General features: G+C 41.6%; 2 protein-coding genes across 2 annotated transcripts in view; one reads left to right on the top strand and one right to left on the bottom strand.

Moving 5' to 3' along the window:
* SYCP2L (synaptonemal complex protein 2 like) overlaps positions 1-8,227 on the bottom strand; it is a 28,268-nt gene extending 20,041 nt beyond the window's left edge. Inside the window, exons 1-12 of the mRNA XM_031060232.1 lie at positions 8,219-8,227; positions 6,674-6,739; positions 6,086-6,223; positions 5,879-5,998; positions 4,570-4,674; positions 3,263-3,287; positions 2,202-2,287; positions 1,977-2,065; positions 1,842-1,876; positions 996-1,138; positions 443-495; positions 28-79 (exon numbers count right to left, since the gene is read on the bottom strand). Coding sequence (XP_030916092.1) covers positions 28-79; positions 443-495; positions 996-1,138; positions 1,842-1,876; positions 1,977-2,065; positions 2,202-2,287; positions 3,263-3,287; positions 4,570-4,674; positions 5,879-5,998; positions 6,086-6,223; positions 6,674-6,739; positions 8,219-8,227 — 921 coding nt within the window. The remainder of the gene's footprint in view (positions 1-27; positions 80-442; positions 496-995; positions 1,139-1,841; positions 1,877-1,976; positions 2,066-2,201; positions 2,288-3,262; positions 3,288-4,569; positions 4,675-5,878; positions 5,999-6,085; positions 6,224-6,673; positions 6,740-8,218) is intronic.
* Positions 8,208-12,981, top strand: GCM2 (glial cells missing transcription factor 2). Its single transcript, XM_005424918.1, has 5 exons — positions 8,208-8,249; positions 9,525-9,777; positions 10,167-10,279; positions 11,719-11,844; positions 12,100-12,981. The coding sequence occupies exons 1-5, from the start codon at positions 8,208-8,210 to the stop codon at positions 12,979-12,981; spliced, it is 1,416 nt and encodes a 471-aa protein (XP_005424975.1).
* Positions 12,982-21,115: the final 8,134 nt, after the last annotated feature.

Genomic DNA, 21,115 nt, shown 5'->3' with positions numbered 1-21,115 from the left:
TAGGGAAGGTGCCAGAGCTTTAAGAGCTATTACCTCATTCAGGTCAGCAAAAGCAGATATGCAAGGAAATGAGTAGACCCTGGAAGAGAAGCAGACTTCACATGATGCATTCAACATTAGAGTCTGACTTCAATTATTTTATTTTTAATAAGATTAGTAACCAATCTCATTGTTTAAAGAATAATTTCAAATTTTGTAGAGGTAAATTAAGCTTGGATAAGCTAGAGAATACAGTATTTTAGTAGTGGTGTGTTATCTTAATTGATTTTGTTTTCAAAAGAATCACCATAAAAATCCAGAAAATTTCCTTCTGAAAAAAACAGCTTAATTTTACATGTGATGTAAAATATTTTTTTATGTTTAAGCCAACCCTTTTCACAATTCCATTTATTCCCTCTGCAGTAATGATGGCACCAATTTATTCTGTTGGTTCCCAGCTTACCTTCTTTTCTCTCCAAGCCTTTCATTTAGGAGATTAAGAAATTTTCTGCAGTCCTTCAAGACAAATGACACATTTTTTTAAAATCAGGCTATTTCTCCTTTTCAAAGTTATTCTATTGTTTGGAATAATATTTGCTGCGTAACCCCTACTGCCCAGTTAAAAGCTGTAAGCTGTGGAACACCAAAGACCACTGGGAAGAAACCTTCAATTTACTACAAAAGGTTAGACTCAACTTAAGACCAGTAAAAACTCAAATATAAAGCCTGTAAATTAACTTATTGATGCACTATTTATATTTTTTTATTTTACTTTTTTATAGGTAAAATAACTTAAAAGTGGGAGCTATTTTAACAATGTCTCATTTAATATTTGCCATATTAATAAGAAAAAAAAAAGGTAAAACATGCCATCCACAAATAACTTTTATAAATCAGTGCATTTATAAAATCAGTTTTGTAGGAACTTCGTGCAAGGACACTCTGGCTTAACTCAACCAAAACTAGCCCCTATACACACTTGTCAAGTATGTTGTTTTCAAAATAAGGACCCTCACCGTCTCAAATTCTCGATCCTTGATCTCTTTGAAAGCTTCAGCAAGATATTTATCTTCAAACCAGTGGTGAACAAGGTCATCCCTCCATTTTTTTATGATTAACCTACAAAGTGCTTCTGAAAGGCCAACCTGAAGGTCATAATCTGCCAGGTAATCATAAGCACAGGATAAATATCATCCCTCTGGCACATCAGAGGGTTATAGCATTGCTACTCCTGCCATTTTATACTGCACAGTCACACCCATCCTCCAGCCTCAGTTTCCCCTAGGAGAACAAGGGAGGCTAACAGCCAAGTGTTGGCTCAGGCAGCCTCAGCTCCTCCAGCTCAGTGAGACAGAGATATGGAGCACTGCAAACCACAGCACACGAGCAGGAGATGTGCTTGGGGCTCAGGAAGCGGATGTGAGCAGAGACTCATCACTAATGCACCAGGATTAGGCCACATTCCATATACCGTGGCAATACTCTAGAAGGTGCTTTTCTTAGGAGAAAACAAAAAAAGGCTTCACTCAAGAGGCCACTAACCTTGTTAACTAAGTTTTGTCCACATCATGGCAAAGCAATTCAAATTTAATTTTTTTAAGACTAACAGCCAGCATATTCTGTAAACACATACATAAAGCTGATCTAATTACTTTTCTACATAAATCAGTTTAGCCTGCCTGATTAGTCAATATGCATTACTAATATCAACCAGAAAGAGCTAATGCATTGCTGTATTTAACATTTTTTAATTTATATTTTGTTAAAGCACATTTGACTTGCTTCCCTAAAAATCAACTTTTGACAAAAACCTAAATTCATCCATAATAAGCAAGCGGATGAGGTAAAGCTGGAGAACTTACCACCAACCTCCAGTATAGTTTTTGCAAGATCTTTCCTGAAACAGCATAATGCCACAAGTTAAAATGGAAATAACTAACTTCTAATGCAGAGAAGAGGGTATTGAGGTACAGAAACTGGAGGGGAAAATCACTTACGTGAGTGCGCATATCTCCTCAGAGAGAGGGAACTTCTTTCTCTCCTCCCGTGGGAGACTGTCAAGTATAGAGTTGAGGGTTCTCAAGGCCTTTCACCCCCCCCACAAGAGAAGGGGTAGAAAATGAAGGGAAATAAATCAATAATATAATTTCACATATTTTTATCTAACTACACAAACTTTTGCACAAATATATCCAATTTTCTCCTCCTAGTAAGAATCTTACCTCCAGGTGCAGAGCGCAGCAAAGATTTGCTTCTGTCGCTAGGCGCCCTAGTTCAGGCAAAAATAAATTCACTAGCTCTTTCTTCCCTAGAAAAATAATTTGAAAGGTACAGCTAGAAATGGGCGGTGTCCATACAAAAATAGTTGAAGCAACAACAGTTTGTTGTGTTGAAGGAATAAAAACATCCCAGCTGTAAATTCATTTTAAGACAAAGCTTCCAACCATCTAATCCTAGATAGAAAGGGGAACTGGTAACTTCTATCTAAAAAAAAAATTGCTCCAGATACACCAACTTCTGCTCTGAGTAACTATTTAAAGAGGCCCAGAAAGGGGAAGCTAATTACTAGCCACCATAGAAAACCTGAATATACAGGTTTTGTCAAAGTCAACAGAGCAAACCAATAAAGTATTAACCAGAAGATGCTTGTGCCACTCTGCTCCCACTAGAATAGGGTACAAGGACAAATAAGCACACATTACCTGACCTACAGTGCAATGCTTCATTTTTACATGGATTGTGAGTCTGGATGTCTGGTCACAGATATTTTCTGAAAGCACCTAAAACCAGCCACAGCAGAAAATTTTGCTGCTGAAATGAATGAGAGACAGACAGACATCCCTCTACTGAGTTCAGAAGGCTGAAGGAGTTACCACATTATTCTGTGGAGATGATTGCCTTCAGCAAGGGAATGACATCTGAAGCCAGAACAAAGATGTGCAAGAACAGACTGTCTAGACTGAACTCCTTTCAGAAGCCACTTACTCTGATCAAGTGAAATGCTTGATGTTGACCATTTACACAAGATAACAGAAATAGATTTTTTTCAGCATGTACATAGCAAGAAAACAAAGAGAAACACAGAAAGGCTTTGGGCTCCAATATAAATGTTAATGAAAATAAACTGAAGAGAAATCAGCTAGAGAATTTTTAAAAAATATATTGCAGAGAGGAAGAAGTAGGAAGCTGAAGAGAAAAGAAAGGGGATAGAGTTCAAGCAGAATTAAGAAATATGCTCCCAAGATTCACAATACTGAGGAATGGAAGGAAAAAAAATACTGACCTTCATTACTGCATTTGTTAATCACCTGATGGAAAGAGTAAAAGAAACCCTCATTAGCACACCACCACCCAAGAACAGCAGTACATAAAGTGTCAAGCTGTTAATGCATGCCTTCATTACCCCCCAACTTTCAGACGCTAAATAACATAAACCAGTACATACCCACATCAGAATAACATAAAACACCGGTGTACCCACATCAGAAAAAGCCACCTGATCCAGGTATGTCACATATGGTCACCCTGATCGTACAACATGCAGGGAGGGTAAAGGTAGCCAAGCAACCACTTCCCCCAGGGATTTCAGCAGCACTTGAGAGTGCAGTGCCTACAGGTTCCCTGGAAAACCCACATCATGACATCCTTCTCTTATTTTTATGTGGGCCTATGTGAACGCACATTTTATGATTATACACTACAGTGCTAGATATCACAATGTGTATCTGAAGGGTGTTAAAGTCCCTTGAGGAAAATTAAAAACAATGCCATAACACAAAACACTTCATCCTCCACAGTGAAAGCGTGTGGAAGAAACGTAGCAGGAAGACATAATTGAAAATAAATTCAATTTTTGGGAAAATAAATTGGTATTTTACAATTTCAAAGTGGTTAGTACAGAAAGAAGGAAGCTTGATTTTGCGCAAATATCTTTTAGCAGAGCTCCTGAAGAGAGCCATAGGTATTGATATGAATTCTGATACACAAAGTGGCACAGTTCCACTAAGCTACAGACAACAAGACTGAGAGAAAACAGCTTGGGGAAAAAAATTAAAAAGCATTCTTCCTATTACAAGAGTTACATCACTAGGATCTAACACCCTTAAAGTCATGAATATTTAAAGTTGAAACCTAAATGAGAGTTGTAAGCTAGTTAGATCATTCTTTAGAATTAAATAACCTGTTTCAAACAGAGTAGGAACAAATTGCCAGGACCACCTTAGCAAACGTGTTTGCACATGAAGTGCAGCTCAGTATCATAACTTGTGGGTTTTAAAGAGAGCTTTGGCTCACAAGCCTTTATTTACAAAATGCATCAGTATTTCTTGTAAATTTTTCTACAAAAACAAATACTTCAAGTTAGAAAATGAGAAAGTACTTCTCTCAAGTGTGTCAAATCTCAGCCAGACCCCAGCCTGGAGCACACTCCTAGGCACTGCCCACCCACTCCACCTAGGCTGCTTCCCAGGCTCAGCCCCAGGGCACCGTGTCCATGCAATTATTTCTTTTCTAACAGGAAATTGTCTGTGAACAATAGCTATCTTATCCAATAAAGGCAACCCTTCTGTCCCCTTAAATGCACAAACATACCATTGCAGAATCAAAGAAATCTTCAAGAAGTAACATCAAAAATTTATTCTCATTTTGGTCGATGACAGTCACAAACGCTCTGACCCTTTCAAACCAAGATACCAGGTAAAAGTTAAAAAAAAAAAAGAGTTAAAAGCTGAGAAGAGGAATTAATCATCCTAAATTATATATGTCTGCAGGAAAACTTACAGAGTTTGTTACTCTTTAAACTTCAGAGTCATGTACTGTGTCAAAAGTTACATGGCTTTAAAGAGTTCAAATTTTGCTAGGAGGACCCAAAAAGTGCCATTTCCCCCTTCCCTCCCTCACCCTCCTTTTGTCCTCGGCACCCACTTGTGGTGCTCAGACACAATATATGCTGCTAGTGGCACCAAAACTACTATAGGCATTTGTAGAGGACATCAAAATACTGTAAATACTCACAGCAAAATAGTGTAAAATTTTTTCAATGTAAGTATTTTAATACTTTATGGTTTTAAATATTGCATAACATCACACGCAAATGGTGAACTAGAAATCTACATTCCACTGAAAGTACAGAGATCAGACTGGAAAAAAATATTAATTTATCTCCATACAGGAATTTTGAGCAACTCTATCCCTGAAAAACATAACTGCAAGGCAGGAATACAACACTTTGGACTGAGGACTCCTCAGTTAGCTCTTTGCTAACAGAGAGCACGTGTTAGCTGTTTCCTAGCGCCTGTGTTAGATCCAGGTGTTACTCATCTTCAGCACTATTGCCTTTCTGCTACTATAACTATTACCAGCTGAAATCAATATAGTGCCAGAAGATAAAACACAATTCCAGATTAAATGCATCAGGTTTGCTACATAACTAGAGAGGGACCTTCATAAAGAATATCTCAGTTTTTAAAAACATAAAAGCACAAAGTACTCATCAATTCTATTACTAAAATTGTATTTTAGTAAAATGTATTTTGCTGGAGCATTTAAAATTCATTTAGAAAGTCTATATAATTTCACTAATGGGACTTATAGAAATTAATGCTCTCCTTCTATCACCTTAAAAAACCCCAAACAACCCAACCCTTTAAATCACGTAATACGTGGAGCCATAAAATTGGCTGCTACATCAAAAGCAATAAGACAGTAAATAGTTTTTTCCCCACTCAGTTTGTTATATATACTTTAAAAATATATTAAATATATTTTAAAATCTATTTAAAAATATTTTGTTTCTGTGTGGCCAACAAGCCATCCTCTAGTTTTCACTTCCTCGGAGTTCTTTTACTGATGCAAACAACCTTAAATCACATTAGTAAATTGCATGCAGGATTATACTCATCTTTGCTACCAGTCCTTGCTCAATAAACAAGCTCTTCCCTTCTTGAAGATCATTTTTAAGGTAGAGCTGAATACATTTCAGCAGCAATGAAACATTCTTGAATTCATTCTTGTCCAGCTCCTACAGAAACACAGAATGCCATGCATCACTAGCCTGCTACCCTCTGAGTTGGCTGTTAGAAGAGTTGAGATTATTTATGGTACTTGCCTTTCTCAGTGCTTTGTCCAGCTGGTTAAAGAGAGATTCACTGTACTTCTGGGGAAGTTCTACTTCCTTCTCTTGAAGCAGTTCGTCTATTTTTTGAAACCCCTTCCCTTTAAAGGCATCAATGAGCAATGATTCGAGCTGTAGAGGGAAGGGAAGAAAACAATTACTGAGTAAAATAAGCAGGCATTGAAATTGGAGCAGCACTAATTATGATTAAATGCTTGCAATGCTATTTTAAAAGTTGCAAGTTTCTGTTTATTTGTTTTACATTGTTTGTTTCTCTACTTTCATTTTACTACTACATCTGAAGTGAAACATCAGTCTTAATGTCCAAAAGAGACAAAGCCCTTGAAACTGAATAATCATAAAAGATACCAAGTAAGGAAAGAGGCAATTTAGTATAGCCAGTTTGTAAGCCCCCCAACTATTACAATAATTTCTTCCCTCACTAAAGAAAAGATTAGGAGAACTACTGCACTTACCATTTTACTAAAATTACTAAAAGTATCTTATATCCATTTAAGAAATGCACCTTTAAATATATAAATAACAATTTGGAAGATAAAGATGCATTTAAAAGATCCTTACGTAGTCTTCTGCTCTGTCTGCCATATTGCCACTCACATCTCTATTTCGTTCTTCACTTCTTTCTTCCTATAAAAATAAAAGGAAGATAAAAATACAGGAAAAAAATCCCCTTTCTCTGTCCCCCCCAAAAAAGAAAACCCAACCAACCAAAACAAACCCAAACAACTTTTCCACCCCAAAGCTGAAGAGCACTCACTCAACCCCTCGCTTCCAAAACGCTGGTTTTCCTTCATTATTACCTAAGCTGCAAAATCCCCCCACACCTCCCAACCCGAGGTTTCTGGCGGCCTCGGGCAGTGCCGCGGGTGTCCCCCGGAGGGAGCGCGGGGTGTCCCCTCTTCGTGTCCCCTCTCCGCTCACCTGGGCCATGGCGCGGGGACTGCTTCACGCCCCACGGCCGGGACCCGCTGCTGCTGCTGGGCGCACCCGCGCTCAGGGTGGAGGGTGACCCTCGCCAGCCTTTCCCACAGCTCCCCGGCGGAACCCAGCGCTGCAAAGGGGGAGCTCAGAGCCTCTCGGGGGGCTGCTATCGACCGAAGGATGACGCAGCCGGCGTGTGCTGCTGCCGAGTGGGCTTTATCGTGCTCAGCTGAGGGTTAGGATCAGTAAATTTTGGACCAGAGAGGATAGAAGCGACTGAGAAAAATAATTGCGAGCAGGTGGGATCATTTAAAGGGTGATTGCAGCGCTCGGGGTTCAACGGCTCGGGCTCTATGCTGTTGTGGATTGTTTTTTTCTTTCTGTTTTTCACACCAAAAATCAATCTCCCTCCTTCCTTCCCGTAATTTCCCCCCCGCCCCAAACCCCCAAAAAATCAACCAAAAAAAAAAATCAAACCACAAAACCAATAAAAAGAAAAACAAGCTCACGAAAACCAAACCAACCAAACAAAAACCTCCAAACTTCAGACCCCATCAGCCGTTTCTTTCGAAAATAAAAAGGTAACAAAAAACTGTAAATGTTCAATAAGTTAAAATGAGCCTATCAATACAATGCCGCCAACACCAACTTTGCTTTTTAAACCAGGTGCTATAGAGCACAGGGCGAAGGGGGAACCTGCCAAGTAACGCTGATTTCGTTTATGTCCAAACAGCAGATTATCCAGCATCTTTGCCTCCCTCCGGTGGCTTTACAAGCGGCGGGCAGCTCCAAGCCACGCTCAAAATCCAAGATCAGGACCATCCCGGTGGGGCAGCGACGGGTCCCCCCTCCCCATCACCCCGGCCACCCGCGGGAGAGAGCGGCAGAGCCCCGCGGCTGCCAGGTCAGACTTCCAAACTCAGCTCAAATTTGCCGAGGTCACGGCCCCCAGTGCTGGGGGGTGGATTCGTGCACAACCCCTGCATCTATGCCCCGTCATTCACCTCCAGATGAGGGTAGCGAAACCCGCCTGTGGCGTGGAGAGGGAGCGCAGCTCCTACCCCACCCAGGGTCGCGGTGGGGTTCGGTGATGGTGCTGCTGTTCCGCCCACACCTCGGCGACGCCCCGATGGCATAAAAAACCGGGAGCCGCCACGCACGGCCACTGTCTGCCATGAAGCTCACCTGGGACATCAACGACCCCAAGCTGCCGCAGGTACCGGATGGGTGGGGAGGTACCAGGGAAAGTTTCCATCCAGATCTAACCCGGAGCTGGGGAACAGCAGAACGAACTTCGCTCTAAGCAAAGCTTTGTTTTACGTCTGTTTTACTTCTCTTTTCACTTTGTGTTGTTTTGTAGTCTTTATAAAGTCACTTATAATAAAAGTATAGATTTGATGCACAGCTTTACCTAGCTGGGTATGAGCTCCTAGAACAACCTGCGGCTCCATTTGGACAGTTTCGTTCTGCCTCCTCCTCCTCGTTCAAGAAACATTGAATTGGACCTTGAACTGACTGTTTACTACTATTACCCAAGTTATCTAATTATTTCTTTGGTTTATTGATGGAACACTTTAATGCCAATGAGCACTCCATTTTTGTCCAGTTGTGAGTTTCAAATGCATTTTTTTATTTGCAACTATTTTCATCTTAGAGTTTATTTAAGTTTACTTAGAGTTTATTTAAGAGCCCATGCTGTTATGTCTTAATGAATGTCTTAATGCTGTATATGCTGGTAGTTTCCTTCTGTTTGCTGGGATTGCTCCCACATGTAGTACATACATGTGTTAAATATGTATTGCATTGTAAATAATTGCAGTTGAAAATCTTTATTCATAGCTCTGGTAATTATATTTTCATAATGAACTCTAGAAGGCTGTGAAATCCCAAACTGAAATCTTCTTTGTTTGTGCCTCTATACATACATTGGAAGTACATTTGCAATGACAAATCATTTTATCTCTATTTTTTGGGAAAAGCCTTATTCAAATCATATTAGATGCACTTTAGAAAGCCATCCCATAGCTAAAACTTCTTGTTTCCTGCCTGCAGCTGCATTGTCCCACGACAAGGAGACCTTAATAGCAGTCATGATCAGGGTGGCTTGTGTCCTATCTGGGCACACTGATAGTACACTGGTCAGTAAATTCTGGGAGTACGGCTGATGTCTTATGGCTGGTACCATCCCTGTAAAAGGCATATGTGTCAGCAGACCATGCTACAACGGGTCATGATGCAAAAGAGGAAAGGATCCTGACTTTCTTTTCAGACATGGAATCTCATACTGCCCTAGCCCTTTTAGAGAGCACCTCTGAACAAGCTATTATTTCAATATATCTTTTTCTGCTGCTCGGCTGGTGATAGAAAAAGCTTTTTTTCCTCTGTAATGTGTCTTACAACAAGGCAAAATATCAGGTTGTAATATACTAATAACATTCTCTTGCTCTCGTCTTTGCTGCTTTGCCCTGCCACCCCACCTGCCCTGCTGCAGGAGCCCAAGCACTTCGACGCTTTCCAGGAGTGGCCCGATGGTTACGTGCGGCTCATCTACTCGAGCGAGGAGAAGAACGCGCAGCGGCACCTCAGCGGCTGGGCCATGCGCAACACCAACAACCACAACTGCCAGATCCTCAAGAAGTCCTGCCTGGGCGTGGTGGTGTGCGCCCGGAGCTGCGCCCTGCCCGGCGGGGCCAGGCTGCAGCTCCGCCCCGCCATATGCGACAAGGCTCGGCAGAAGCAGCAAAGTGAGAGGCACCCAGAGGGAGCCGCGATGCCCGAGGGACCCCGTTTCTTTCATCCGGGCTTGATTTCCAAGCTGGAGTCACTCTTACTTGCGTGCAGACTAAGGCACAATTGCAATGACTGATTAGTTCCAAATTTCATCAATGTCTGTCTGCAAATATTTAAGGGGATATGGATTTAAATCCTTTAAATTATTATCGTGTACATCTAGTGGGCAGCTCTAGTTCATCCCACTTAGCAATGCTTGGTAGTCTATGTTGCATTTCCTTGAACAATGCATGTTAATCTGAATTTTGGAAAAGTCTGATCATGCTGCTCTTTAGCTCTGTTTATTCTCAAGCAGCATTCTTGTCCTTAAGCAATCTCTTCAGTAGTTTGTGTCTGTTCACAGAGAAAGCCTGCCCCAACTGCAACTCTGCACTGGAGCTGATCCCTTGCCGAGGACACAGTGGCTATCCGGTCACAAACTTCTGGAGGCTTGATGGAAAAGCAATATTTTTCCAGGTAGAAAGCAGCTGTATGTATTTATGCACACTATATAAAAAAATACCTGTAAAGAGAGATTTCTTCCTCCTCCCCCCCGCTCTTTTTATGTAACACAGACCATGATGAGCATGACAGAGGTTTAGTCCATGACTGAATTTCTCTTTAGAATGAACATGATAAGAACAAATAAAACAATAACTCTTGGCTCTCTCTTTGAAAGCAGTACTTAAAAGGTTGGTAATATTCAATTTTAACTACAATGTCACTGATGGGTAAAATTCTCCTCTTTACAGAACACAAATATGAACAAAAAGGTTGTCTTGCACCCTGATGCATATGACAACTAGATCTCTCCAGTGTTATTTCCAAATATTTATTTGCTACTAAAATAAATAGGAAAAAAAGTCCTACTTAATTTACATGAGTTGAAACATAAAAATTCTACTTCTGCGAAACTAGGCTTTGAATTTTGAAGAATTTAAAATCTTGACAGAAAAAAAAGAAGAATCTTAGCCGAAATTTGAAATTTCATCTTGATTTTTCTTTTCTAGCAACATTGGAACAAAGTTGAAACAAAAAGTTTCTGTTCCATGAGATTACATTTTCTCCTGGATAATTTTTTCCCCTGACTCACATGGCAGTGAATTCTGTTCTCTAGTCAGTAAATGGAAGAAAACTGGCCATATTCCCAGATTCTTTCCTATATTGTTCTTATTCAAATTTTCTCTTACAGACATGCAGAACTGGAAGACTTTACTATCAAAAACTTGATAAATCCTTGTTTAGAAGTTAATTTCTGCTTGAGAAATGATGGTGTTTTAAAAGGAATTTTTAGCTTCCTACTTAGTTTTAGGGACGGTATGTAGGTAGCTCTGTTCAGACAAATGAGTGAGGAAATGTAGTGTCCATTACTTCATCATATGCCAATGTAACTTTGGTTATGTAGATCTGCATACCCACATATGTTTCAATAGCAGAGCATCTTCAGACGGTTTTCCAGGATATAATTTTCAGTCCTGGTCAAGAAGGGTATTGCTTAAGAGAATATTTTTCATCTTGTGGCATGAAACCTCTTTAATGCCTATTTATACTATTTATAGATGTGCTTATAAGGCAGAACTGAGATACTGGACTGCAGAAAACCAACCAAACTAATTTTTTTCCCCCTTGGTTCTAATTATCTACTCCTGAATGTCACAAACTGTCACTTCTGCTCCTTTATCCACTCTGCAGTCCTTCCTGACTTCTCCCTCCCTTTTTCCTTCTACCTACATCCAAATCATTATTTATTGTATTTGTTTATTTTCACAATGAATTTGTCCTTGTTTAGTTTCTTCCTCTTTTCTTGTGCCAAACCACAGACCATGCTGTGACTACCCCTCCTGATACTTAGACCATTTTCTCTAATCTTACCCCCTCCCAGGTTCACATCTAATTCTCAGTTAATCCTAATTTAGGCTAAAGGAGTCCATGACCACCCCCGGCCAGAGAGCAAACTGGAGGCAGAGGCAAGAAGAAGTGCAATTAAGAAGCAAATGTCCTCTTATCACCACTCCCAGAAAAAGAGATCTCTAAATTCAGAGGTAAGTCAAAGTCATTAGTGAAATAAAAAGGTGACATAAATGAAGACTTTATTTTTGTGAATTAAAAAGATGTGATAAGCACATACTAGGGATCCCAGGGCAAAACAAAGCTTTACATCATCCTATTAACATGTGCTAATAACAAAGTAACATCTGTTAATTTGGGGCTGAAACTAGCAACAGCACAAGTATTGAGACATATGTGTGTGGGTAGTATTGATTCCTGTATCTTAAAGATCTACTTCTCCTTGTCAGGCAGGAAGGTACCCTGACAGCAGTGGTTACACCAATAACCTACAGAATTTTCACTGCATGGATGGCCCAGAAAGAGCTGGTATCTTCACAGACACCAATTTTTCATTTCCAGCTCAGTCTTACCCTTCGCTGCAGAACGCAGACCTCTACAAGGCACCTTACGACTCAACCAGCTTCCAAGAGGACCAGCTATCACCATACCCTAAATGCCCAAATCCAAGGATCTACATGCCCATGCCATGCAGTTACGAGTTTGGAGTTCCTACCTTTATAAGCTCAAGTCCTTACCCAACATTTTACAAAGATCTGCCCAGTCCTGCCATTGATGCAGACCCCCTCAGTCTGAATGGGTCTCACTACAACACTGTGACCACCCATGATAAGAGCTTTGATAACCCTGGCAGACATTATGGACTGAAACCAGCGTGGGGGAAAACTGGCAGTGGAGACCGGAGTGACTACGGGCAGATGGCAACAGGGGCTCCCCACCCTTACTGCAGTGGGGACTATCCCTGCAGGTACAGTCCCAGCCCCACTCCCATGGCCCCGCCACTGCAGACGGTCATCACCACCACCACCAAGGTGTCCTACCAGGCCTACAAGCCACCCGCGCTGAAGTACAGCGACAACCTCTGCGACGTGAAAAACATCCAGAGCTACACGCACGTGGCAGAAAACATCTCAGGTGCTGTCTATTCAGGGATGAAGATTCAGGAGGACTTTGGGATGATAAAGTCAGCATTGCTCTACCAGCATGACTCCATCCCCACAAAATCCAAACCAGCCGAGGGCATGGAGAGCTATCGGTATGGGCTCCCTCTCGGGAACAGCTTTGCTGAGCATGAAGGCCAGGCCCTAAGATTTGAGAGTGCTGAATATTGACTAAATACCTGCAGATGGGAGAATAAGTTATTGTGCTGACCATGTGAGTGCTAAGCCAAGTGGTTTGGGATTTGAGAAGATATAAGGAAGCAAAACATCAAGACAGGTTTTTCCCAAAAGCACCTTTCTGGAGCTGTGTGCTGAGTGAATTATATTTTGCATCTAATTTCAAAGAAACCCCACACAATCTCTAAAATGACACAAGGAGCCCAAAAGATACCTGGGAGAAGGCAATATGGAGGCACAGCTCCTCTGGAAGTCAACAGCCTCCTCTGACAGCAAGTCCAATCCACTTACAGCTACAACTCCTGCCTCAAGCTTTGAGAGAAAATGCTCCATCTGTAAGAAAGAAAAGACTAATGAGGTAATGGAAAAAAATTGAAGGAAGGTGGCTATAGATTATAGTCAACTATCGGAAATGGCAGGGAAAGAAAGAAAGAAATAACAGAAATATGAAAGCAAGACAATTTGCAGAATAATTCACCTGAACGGTTCATTCACATGCCATGATCCTTTTGATGAATGGAAAGATCAGCTAAGTTTCTCTGATATGAGAAATGAAAAACCTGAAACCTGGGAAATGAAACTTGCTAAATTTGTGTTGATTTTTGATCCCCTGTATCAAGAGTAGAGACTACCCAGCCTTTCTATGTAAGAAGGACAACCCAGCGCAGCCATACCAGGAACTGATGTCCTGTAACACTCAGCCTGGAAGCAGGAAGGCTCAGGCAACCCCCACCAAGCCTGCTTAACATCACATGGTTGCCAGAGTTAACTTATGTTGTCCTGAAAACCATATACATTGAAAATGGTTTTTGTTTAAAGGGGCCTGGAAAGCTGGTCAGGCCAATTGGTTATTGGTGCAGAATTCTCTTTACCCATGGATACAACTGGTCCTGTCTAGGAATGCAACATCCCAGCTGCTTAGTACAGGTCAGTGTTGAAGAAACCTTTCCTGGCTGCCTCTCTGCACTCCATCTCCATCAGGTCTTTTTCCCTCTCCCAAGGGACTTTTCTCTCTGTAAACATAGCTCCCCATGACAGCACTACTTTGGAAATTAAACAATCAGCCAAGAGAGAGGTTACAAAACAAAATCTCCAAACTGAGCTAATCAATGAAATTGTAAAGAAATGCACTCCCAAATTCATGCCTAAAACAACTAATTCTTCTTTAATCTGGAAAGAAGAAAAACCAGAGCAGTGCTGGTTTAAAACTAAAGATATTTTGAAAGCTGCCTAGTACTGGGGAATAGAACCCTCACCCAAAAAGTGTGTGCCAAGCAAGGGAGCTAAGTAGACACAGGATTGATCAGGGTGAAAAAAATCCTTTTGGTACTATTGTTATTGAGTTACCAAGTATCTTTAACTTTTTGAACACTTTTTTTTACCTCTGTCTTATGTATATTTTTGCATTTAAATGTGTTTTGAGAAGCAGGATACTACTGTAGTCTTTCAATAAATGTGAAATCACAGTTGAAAGCAAGGCACTATGTAAAGTAATGTGAGCAGCCGGCTAGTTAGAATTATAAGGTTCCATGCACTGAAGCTATCATTAAACTGGTAAACAAATTGTATTTTCAAAGAACAGTTAAACAGTTATTTAAAAATAGTTATTTCTGATGGAGTATATTTTCTTTCTTTTTATATTTTTATGAAAACCATGTTTTTATAGGCGTATTCAGTCTGAGATGTGAAACTGAGCCCCACAGGAATTTAGTTAATAGCATCCTGTTTCAGCAGTGGATTGTTCAGCATTTTAAAAACTCAAGCCAGACAAAGATGGAATTCACAAAAAGACTAAATTAATTCACCTGCAGCAAGCTTACTTTGTCTTTTAGCTCTAGTGTGCTTTCTGTGTATCTCCCTTAGCTTTTGTTAAACTCTTAGGGTAATTCTTTCCCAGTATTTTAAATTACTGGTAAGAAGAGATTCAGGTGAACAACATCAATTTGATAATTAGCCCACATACTTTTTTAAAAAAAAGGTGGTTTGTGAGTTATTACCCAGAAAGACTGATGCAAAATTTTAGAGTTTATGAGTATATAACACTATGCCTGTTTACAGAACTGGGATTTCTCAGCTGTATGCCAAATCATATTGAGGCATTTGACATGTAGAATAATAATCAAGGCTTATAGCCCTGTAAGTTTAAAGGGGGAAAAAAAGTATAAGAGGGGAATAAGGCAAAACAAAATAGCTGGAAAGATTCACTGCAGATGGGAAAATCAAGGAAAATATTAAAGCTGTAAATTGCTCTATTTTATGGTGATTTTAGAGGAGTTAGCCAACCACAACTCAAGCACAAGTTATTAAAATACTACTAGCTATTAAAACAGACAAGCTTGGGGGTTGCATGCTGCTTACATTACTGGTATTAAACTTGTCATTGTAGTTGTATGCTTAAATTGTTATGCTATGCAATTAAACATAGCTTTTAAAGCAGAACTTTGTACACCAGTAAAGAAAATGCAGCCAGTTGTGTTTAGATGCTACTTTTAGTGTGTGGATTTATTTATAATAAACATGACAGCTGTTTAAGCACAGTGGAAAGCTATGGTGGTGATTACCTTGCTGCATCATCTGAGCAGTACAACAAATAAAACTGCTCTAAAGGTTATTGCAGTCTTTCTTCACCTTGACTCCTCTCATGTACAAGTGTCTGGGATGAGATAAGCTGTATGTTACCTTTTACAGATTGAAAAATCAGATGGAAAAAGTCTAGAGCTGTAGACAGTTTTTCTCTTCAAAATATATAAATGTAAAGGCAAGGGGAGCTTCTGTAACAAAAGAAAGAAATGAAAAAGCTGAAATTGAAAGCCTCATTGTAGGTTTATACAGCTGCAGCATTGACTTTAAAAGCATGTTCCTCAGGCAAAGCAGCATCCTGAAGAAAGATGGTCCCTGAGTGAGCACCTTCTCTTCCATTAATTGTCCCTTTCAAGTGTGGTTTCTGGTCCTGCATTGAGCACCTGAGAGAAGCCCTTTACCAGCCTGTACTCTCTACTCTGACAGGCATCTTTGTCTGACGAACTCCAGTTGTTATGGCACAGCCACAGAGGGAAAGGAGGAGAAGGTGCTTTCAAATCTCAGCCTCCTGTGGCTCTGGCTTCAAATGGGTTACAAGGGCCCTACTGAAGTAAAGCACCACCTGTCCCTGTGCTGAGGATGCCCTTTGTACCAAAACAGCAGCCCCAGAATGGCAAATGTAAAAGCCCAAGCGTTTAATGAATACCACCCAGAGAGAAGAGGTCCTGTGACAATATTTTTCACTCATGTACCCACAAAATGCAAGCATGTGTCACACACCTGACAGATGCAAATACCTGTGGGCATCACTTCATGGTCACACCTCATGGAGGGCAGACAGAGCCTGGCATACTGTCCTGCTCCATGACCACCTGTATCCACCCAGTCCTGCAAAAGAACTCCTGTGAGAGTCTGAGCAATCCGCTTGGCCCTTGCTCCTCTCCTGGAACCAGGTTATCTCTGGGCTTTCCAAATGTGCTAAATGCTGCAAACAAGGCATGCAGGAACTTGGCTGTTTTGGGCTTATTGAGCCTGAAGTAGTTGATCTCTTCATTTGGAGGTACAAACTATCACCTTAAGGGCAGAGACAAGCTTTTTTTGAGTTGCATCAGTGGAAACCAGCCGTGTAACAGAGTTGAATATGATTTGAGACTTCTTCCTTCCTGGGGATTTTCTGGGATTTCTTCTAGATTGAGGGGTTTTTCTTAGTATCTTTTTGTGGGAAAGCTGTCTAAAACAACTGAGACAGCTTTCACGAAAGTAGAGCGTGTTTCCTGAGAGTCATCATTTAGCAGGATGCACAGTGCAGCTCTAGAGATGCATTCAGGAAAGTTCATGTCATTCCCACTCTTATCAGTAGAAGCCGCATGCAGACAAAAAGGGGAGAACTGAAGCATTTAGTGCTGGAATGGTTCCTCCAAAAACACAGAGTGAAAAAATCCATGCTGGTTAAAATCCCTCTGCCTGAGAAATAATGAGAGTGCTGTATAATGGTTATCCATGCCTGGATTACTGCCCATAGTGCTCTACCTGCCTAAAGTTAGGTGCCTGGTTGTCACTCATGAGCAAAGGGAAGGTGAACCACATAGTGTTTATGTAGTGATACACCTAAGATTGTGCAAAATGGAGAGTGCATTTCAGCACAGCATCTCTCCAGGCTTGCAAAAGTCCACATGAAACACAAAGATCAGTGGGATGACACAGGTGCAAGTAAGTATCACAGGGAAACATTGCTAGTTTGGCTCAACCTTATTCAAACAAACAGAAAAATGAAGTTTACACAATCCCTATAAGCTTCAACATGCGTGCTAGTACTTGTGATGGTGTTTGGGAGAAGGCAGTTCCAGGTATTTTGGCTGGCACCTGAGCATAGCATCAACACCTTCAAGGACCACAACCAAAGGAGGTCCTTTCAACAGAAAATTACTCAGTGGGTCTGCATGTGTTGTTTTGTAAAATAAGCAGAGAAGCAGGTGCATAAGGATGTTCTCAGAGGTCCTTTAGCAGGGTTCATAAACATCCTGGGTCTCTTTGTTCCATCCTGTTGCCTTTCCTTCAGCTTCCTGGTTCATAGCAAGAGCACAGGACAGCATCTCTCTCCTGTCTTTATGACAAAGTGAAGTGTTAAGTGACTGGCTTGCAGTGCTTGTACTGCAACTCCACACCATGTTGCAGCCTGGCTCAAACACTGGCAAGTCCTGTCTACAGCTTTTCTGCCTTCATATGTGTGAAATGTTGGGGACCATTGCAAAAAGTACCAACAACTGACAGACAGGAGGCCCTGGTAACAGAATTTGGACTTTAATGTTTCTCTTGTGCAAAACTAATACAGAAATTATTTAAACATCAACCCCTTGCTTATGCCAGATCTCTTACAAGTGGCTGTAATTAGACTGGAAATGCCCCACAGGCATTTTCAAGAGCATTTTCACCTTGTTCAGCAATGTGGACAGTGGGATTGAATATACTCTCAGCATGGCTGCTGCTGACACCAAGCTTTGGGATGCAGTCAGCACACTGGAGGGAAGGGATGGCATCCAGAGGGACCTGGACAGGCTGGAGAGGTGGGACTGTGCAAACCCCATGGAGTTCAACAAGGCCAACTGCAAGGTCTTGCATGTGGGTTGGAAGGACAAATACAGGCTGGGGGAATAAGTGGACTGAGAGCAACCCTGAGGAGAAGGACTTGTTGGTTGCTCAGCATGACCCAGCAGTGCATGCCTGCAGCCCAGAAAGACAAATATATCCCGGGTTGCATCCAAAGCAGCAGGCTGGGAGAGGTGACTCTGCCCCTCTGCCCTGCTCTGGTGACAACCCACCTGCAGTGCTGCATCCAGCTCTGGGCCCCCCAATATAAGATGGTCAAGGAACTGTTGTAGCAGGCCCAGAGGCAGCCACAAAAATGCTCAGAGGGCTGGAGCACCCTTCCCATGAAGACAGGCTGAGGGAGCTGGGGTTGTTCAGCCTGGAGAAAAAAGGGTTCTGGGCTGACCTTGTAGCATCCTTCCAGTACCTAAGGGGGGCCTGCAAGAGAGCTGGAGAAGGATTTTTTACATGGGCATGTAGGGACAGGACAAGGGGGAATGGCTGTACACTGAGACAGCGTGGGTTTAGATTAGATATTAGGCAGAAATTCTTTACTGTGAGGGTGGTGAGACACTGGAACAAGTTGCCTAGAAAAGCTATGGATGCCCTGGAAGTGTTCAAGGCCAGGTTTGGATCAGGCTCTGAGACTTCTGGTCTAGTGGAAGGTGTCCCTGACCATGGCAGGGAGGTTGGAACTAGATGATTTTTAAGGTTCATTCCAGCCCAAACCATTCTTACGAAACTGAGTGGCAGCACCAGAGGAAGAGGACGGAGCCCATCCCTGGGAAAGCACAGTCATGGAACATGGCTAAGCTGTCAAGAGAGGAAAGGACACAAGGGCAGGGAGGGGAAATCACAGGTTGATGGCTGCATCATTTCCACTGACAGTGGAGAGGTGTTTTCACATATTTAAGGTAGGGACGTATCCATGTAGTAGTGATCAAACATATTCTTAGAGGTTAATGCATGGTTAAATTCTTTGCTAGGTACAGTCAGCTCCTGCTGGATCTCTGCCTGAATTCTGCTGTGTGGGTTATGCTTCTTTCTTCCTTCTCATGTACAAGTCTCACCTTTGAACTTTATTTTACCTGGCAGTCACCTCTGATGTTTTATTTCAGTAAAGGAAACAGGCATATTTTGTTTCAGAAAATATAATGTTGTTTTCTTGTACTTTCATTTCAGCAAGCTATGTGCAAGTGGCCAAATCCTTTGAATTCCAGAAAACCAATTCCCATAGCCCCACGTTCCACCCAGTTGACTTGAGGTAGAATCAATTAATCTGTCAACAGTTCTTAAATCATCACAAAGTTACGATGCCAATTAATGAGGAAGAGGGAGGGGAGAGAAAAAAAAGGTAAAAAGAAGACAGATCCCCGTTTTTGCTCAGCAAGCCTGAGCTGCCAGCATGGTGAAGCAGATAGGAATCTGAATTTCTAAAACAATTTTCTGCCTTTCCATCCATAGTGCTTCTAGTAGTTATTGTGTTGAAATTATCTCCTCTTTTTCTTGCCCATCACTCTCAAAAACATTAAAATACAGGAAGCTCAAGCGAATGTTGAGAATTGAAGCCTAAAATGAGACTTCCCTGCCAAAAGTACCTCTGCATCAGACACTAAATATGCCATTTTTATTAATTGTGCCTTCTGTACACTCTGGAGAAATGTAAGAATACAAAGGACCAAGGAGAAAGTTCATTATTATTTTTGTAATATAAATACATATGTTTTAGAATGTATAGAGCACTCAAAGTTTCTCCCTTGCATTAGTATTAGCAACTTGCATTTTAATAAATTGCTTACAATAAATACTTTTTAAAAATGCTAGGGGGAAAGAAACGCCTCAGGTTTCACTACAGCTGTGAGTAATACAGGTGGGAATTTCTGTACAAATCCTAAGTACACTGTGGCTTAGCTTGTAGCTTTATTTCATAAGATTCTAGAATGGTGTGGATTGGGAGGGCACCTTGAAGATCATCTAGTTCCAACTCCCTCGTCATGGGCAGGGACACCTTCCACTAGACCAGGATGCTCAGAGTCCCATTCAGCCTGGCTTTGAACACCTCCAGGGATGGGGCATCTACAACTTCCTTGGGCAACATATCCAGTGCCTAACCAGCATCACAGAAAAGATTTTTTCCTCTATTATCTAATATCTTTCCATTTGAAGCCGTTTCCCTTTGTCCATGCTCTTATAAATAGACTCTATCCATCTCTCCTGAAAGCTCCCTTGTCGCAGACATCTTTTCATGAAAAATCCTTTCCTTAGGATTTTTCCTCCTGAGAAGCTGAGAGGCCTTAGGAACAAAATGTAAACAATGGTTATCTGCTGCTGTGGAATGCAACAGGAGGATCCGTGATTGGCTCGCGTTGGTTTGTTTGTAATTAATGGCCAATCACAGTCAGCTGGCTCAGACTCTCTGTCCGAGACACAAACCTTTGTTATCATTCTTTCTGATTCTATTCTTAGCTTAGCTAGCCTTCTGATGAAACCTTTTCTTCTATTCTTTTAGTATAGTTTTAATGTAATATATCACATAAAATAATAAATCAAGCCTTCTGTAATATGGAGTCAGATCTACATCTCTTCCCTCATCCTAAGACCCCTGTGAACACCGTCACACTCCCTTTAGGTAGTAGAAGGCTGCTCTAAGGTCAGCCTGGAGCCTTCTCTTCTCCAGGCTGACAGCGCCAGCTCTCTCAGCCTGGGTTCACAGGAGAGGTGCTCCAGCCCTCTGAGCATCACAGAGCATCCACCTCTGCACTCGCTCCAGCAGCTCCCTGTCCTTCCTGCGCTGGGGACCCCAGAGCTGGAGGTAGCACTGCAGCTGGGGTCTCACCAGAGCACCAAATATATATTCAATATATAATTACTACTAGCAGTAATTATAATAAGGACTGTCCAGAGACGATCTCGCGTATCATGCGGCCACCTTCAGGGAACCTGTGACGCGGCTCTCGTCACCGGGCTCAGCTCCCGTTGCGCAGCACTCCCTTTCCAGCAGGGCGCTCTCGCCGCTCCCGGC

Source organism: Geospiza fortis, unplaced genomic scaffold, assembly GCF_000277835.1.
Source record: "Geospiza fortis unplaced genomic scaffold, GeoFor_1.0 scaffold219, whole genome shotgun sequence".
NCBI classification, from domain to species: Eukaryota; Metazoa; Chordata; class Aves; order Passeriformes; family Thraupidae; genus Geospiza; species Geospiza fortis.
Note: the sequence above shows the minus strand (reverse complement) of the source record. Positions and strands in the feature narration are given on the sequence as shown.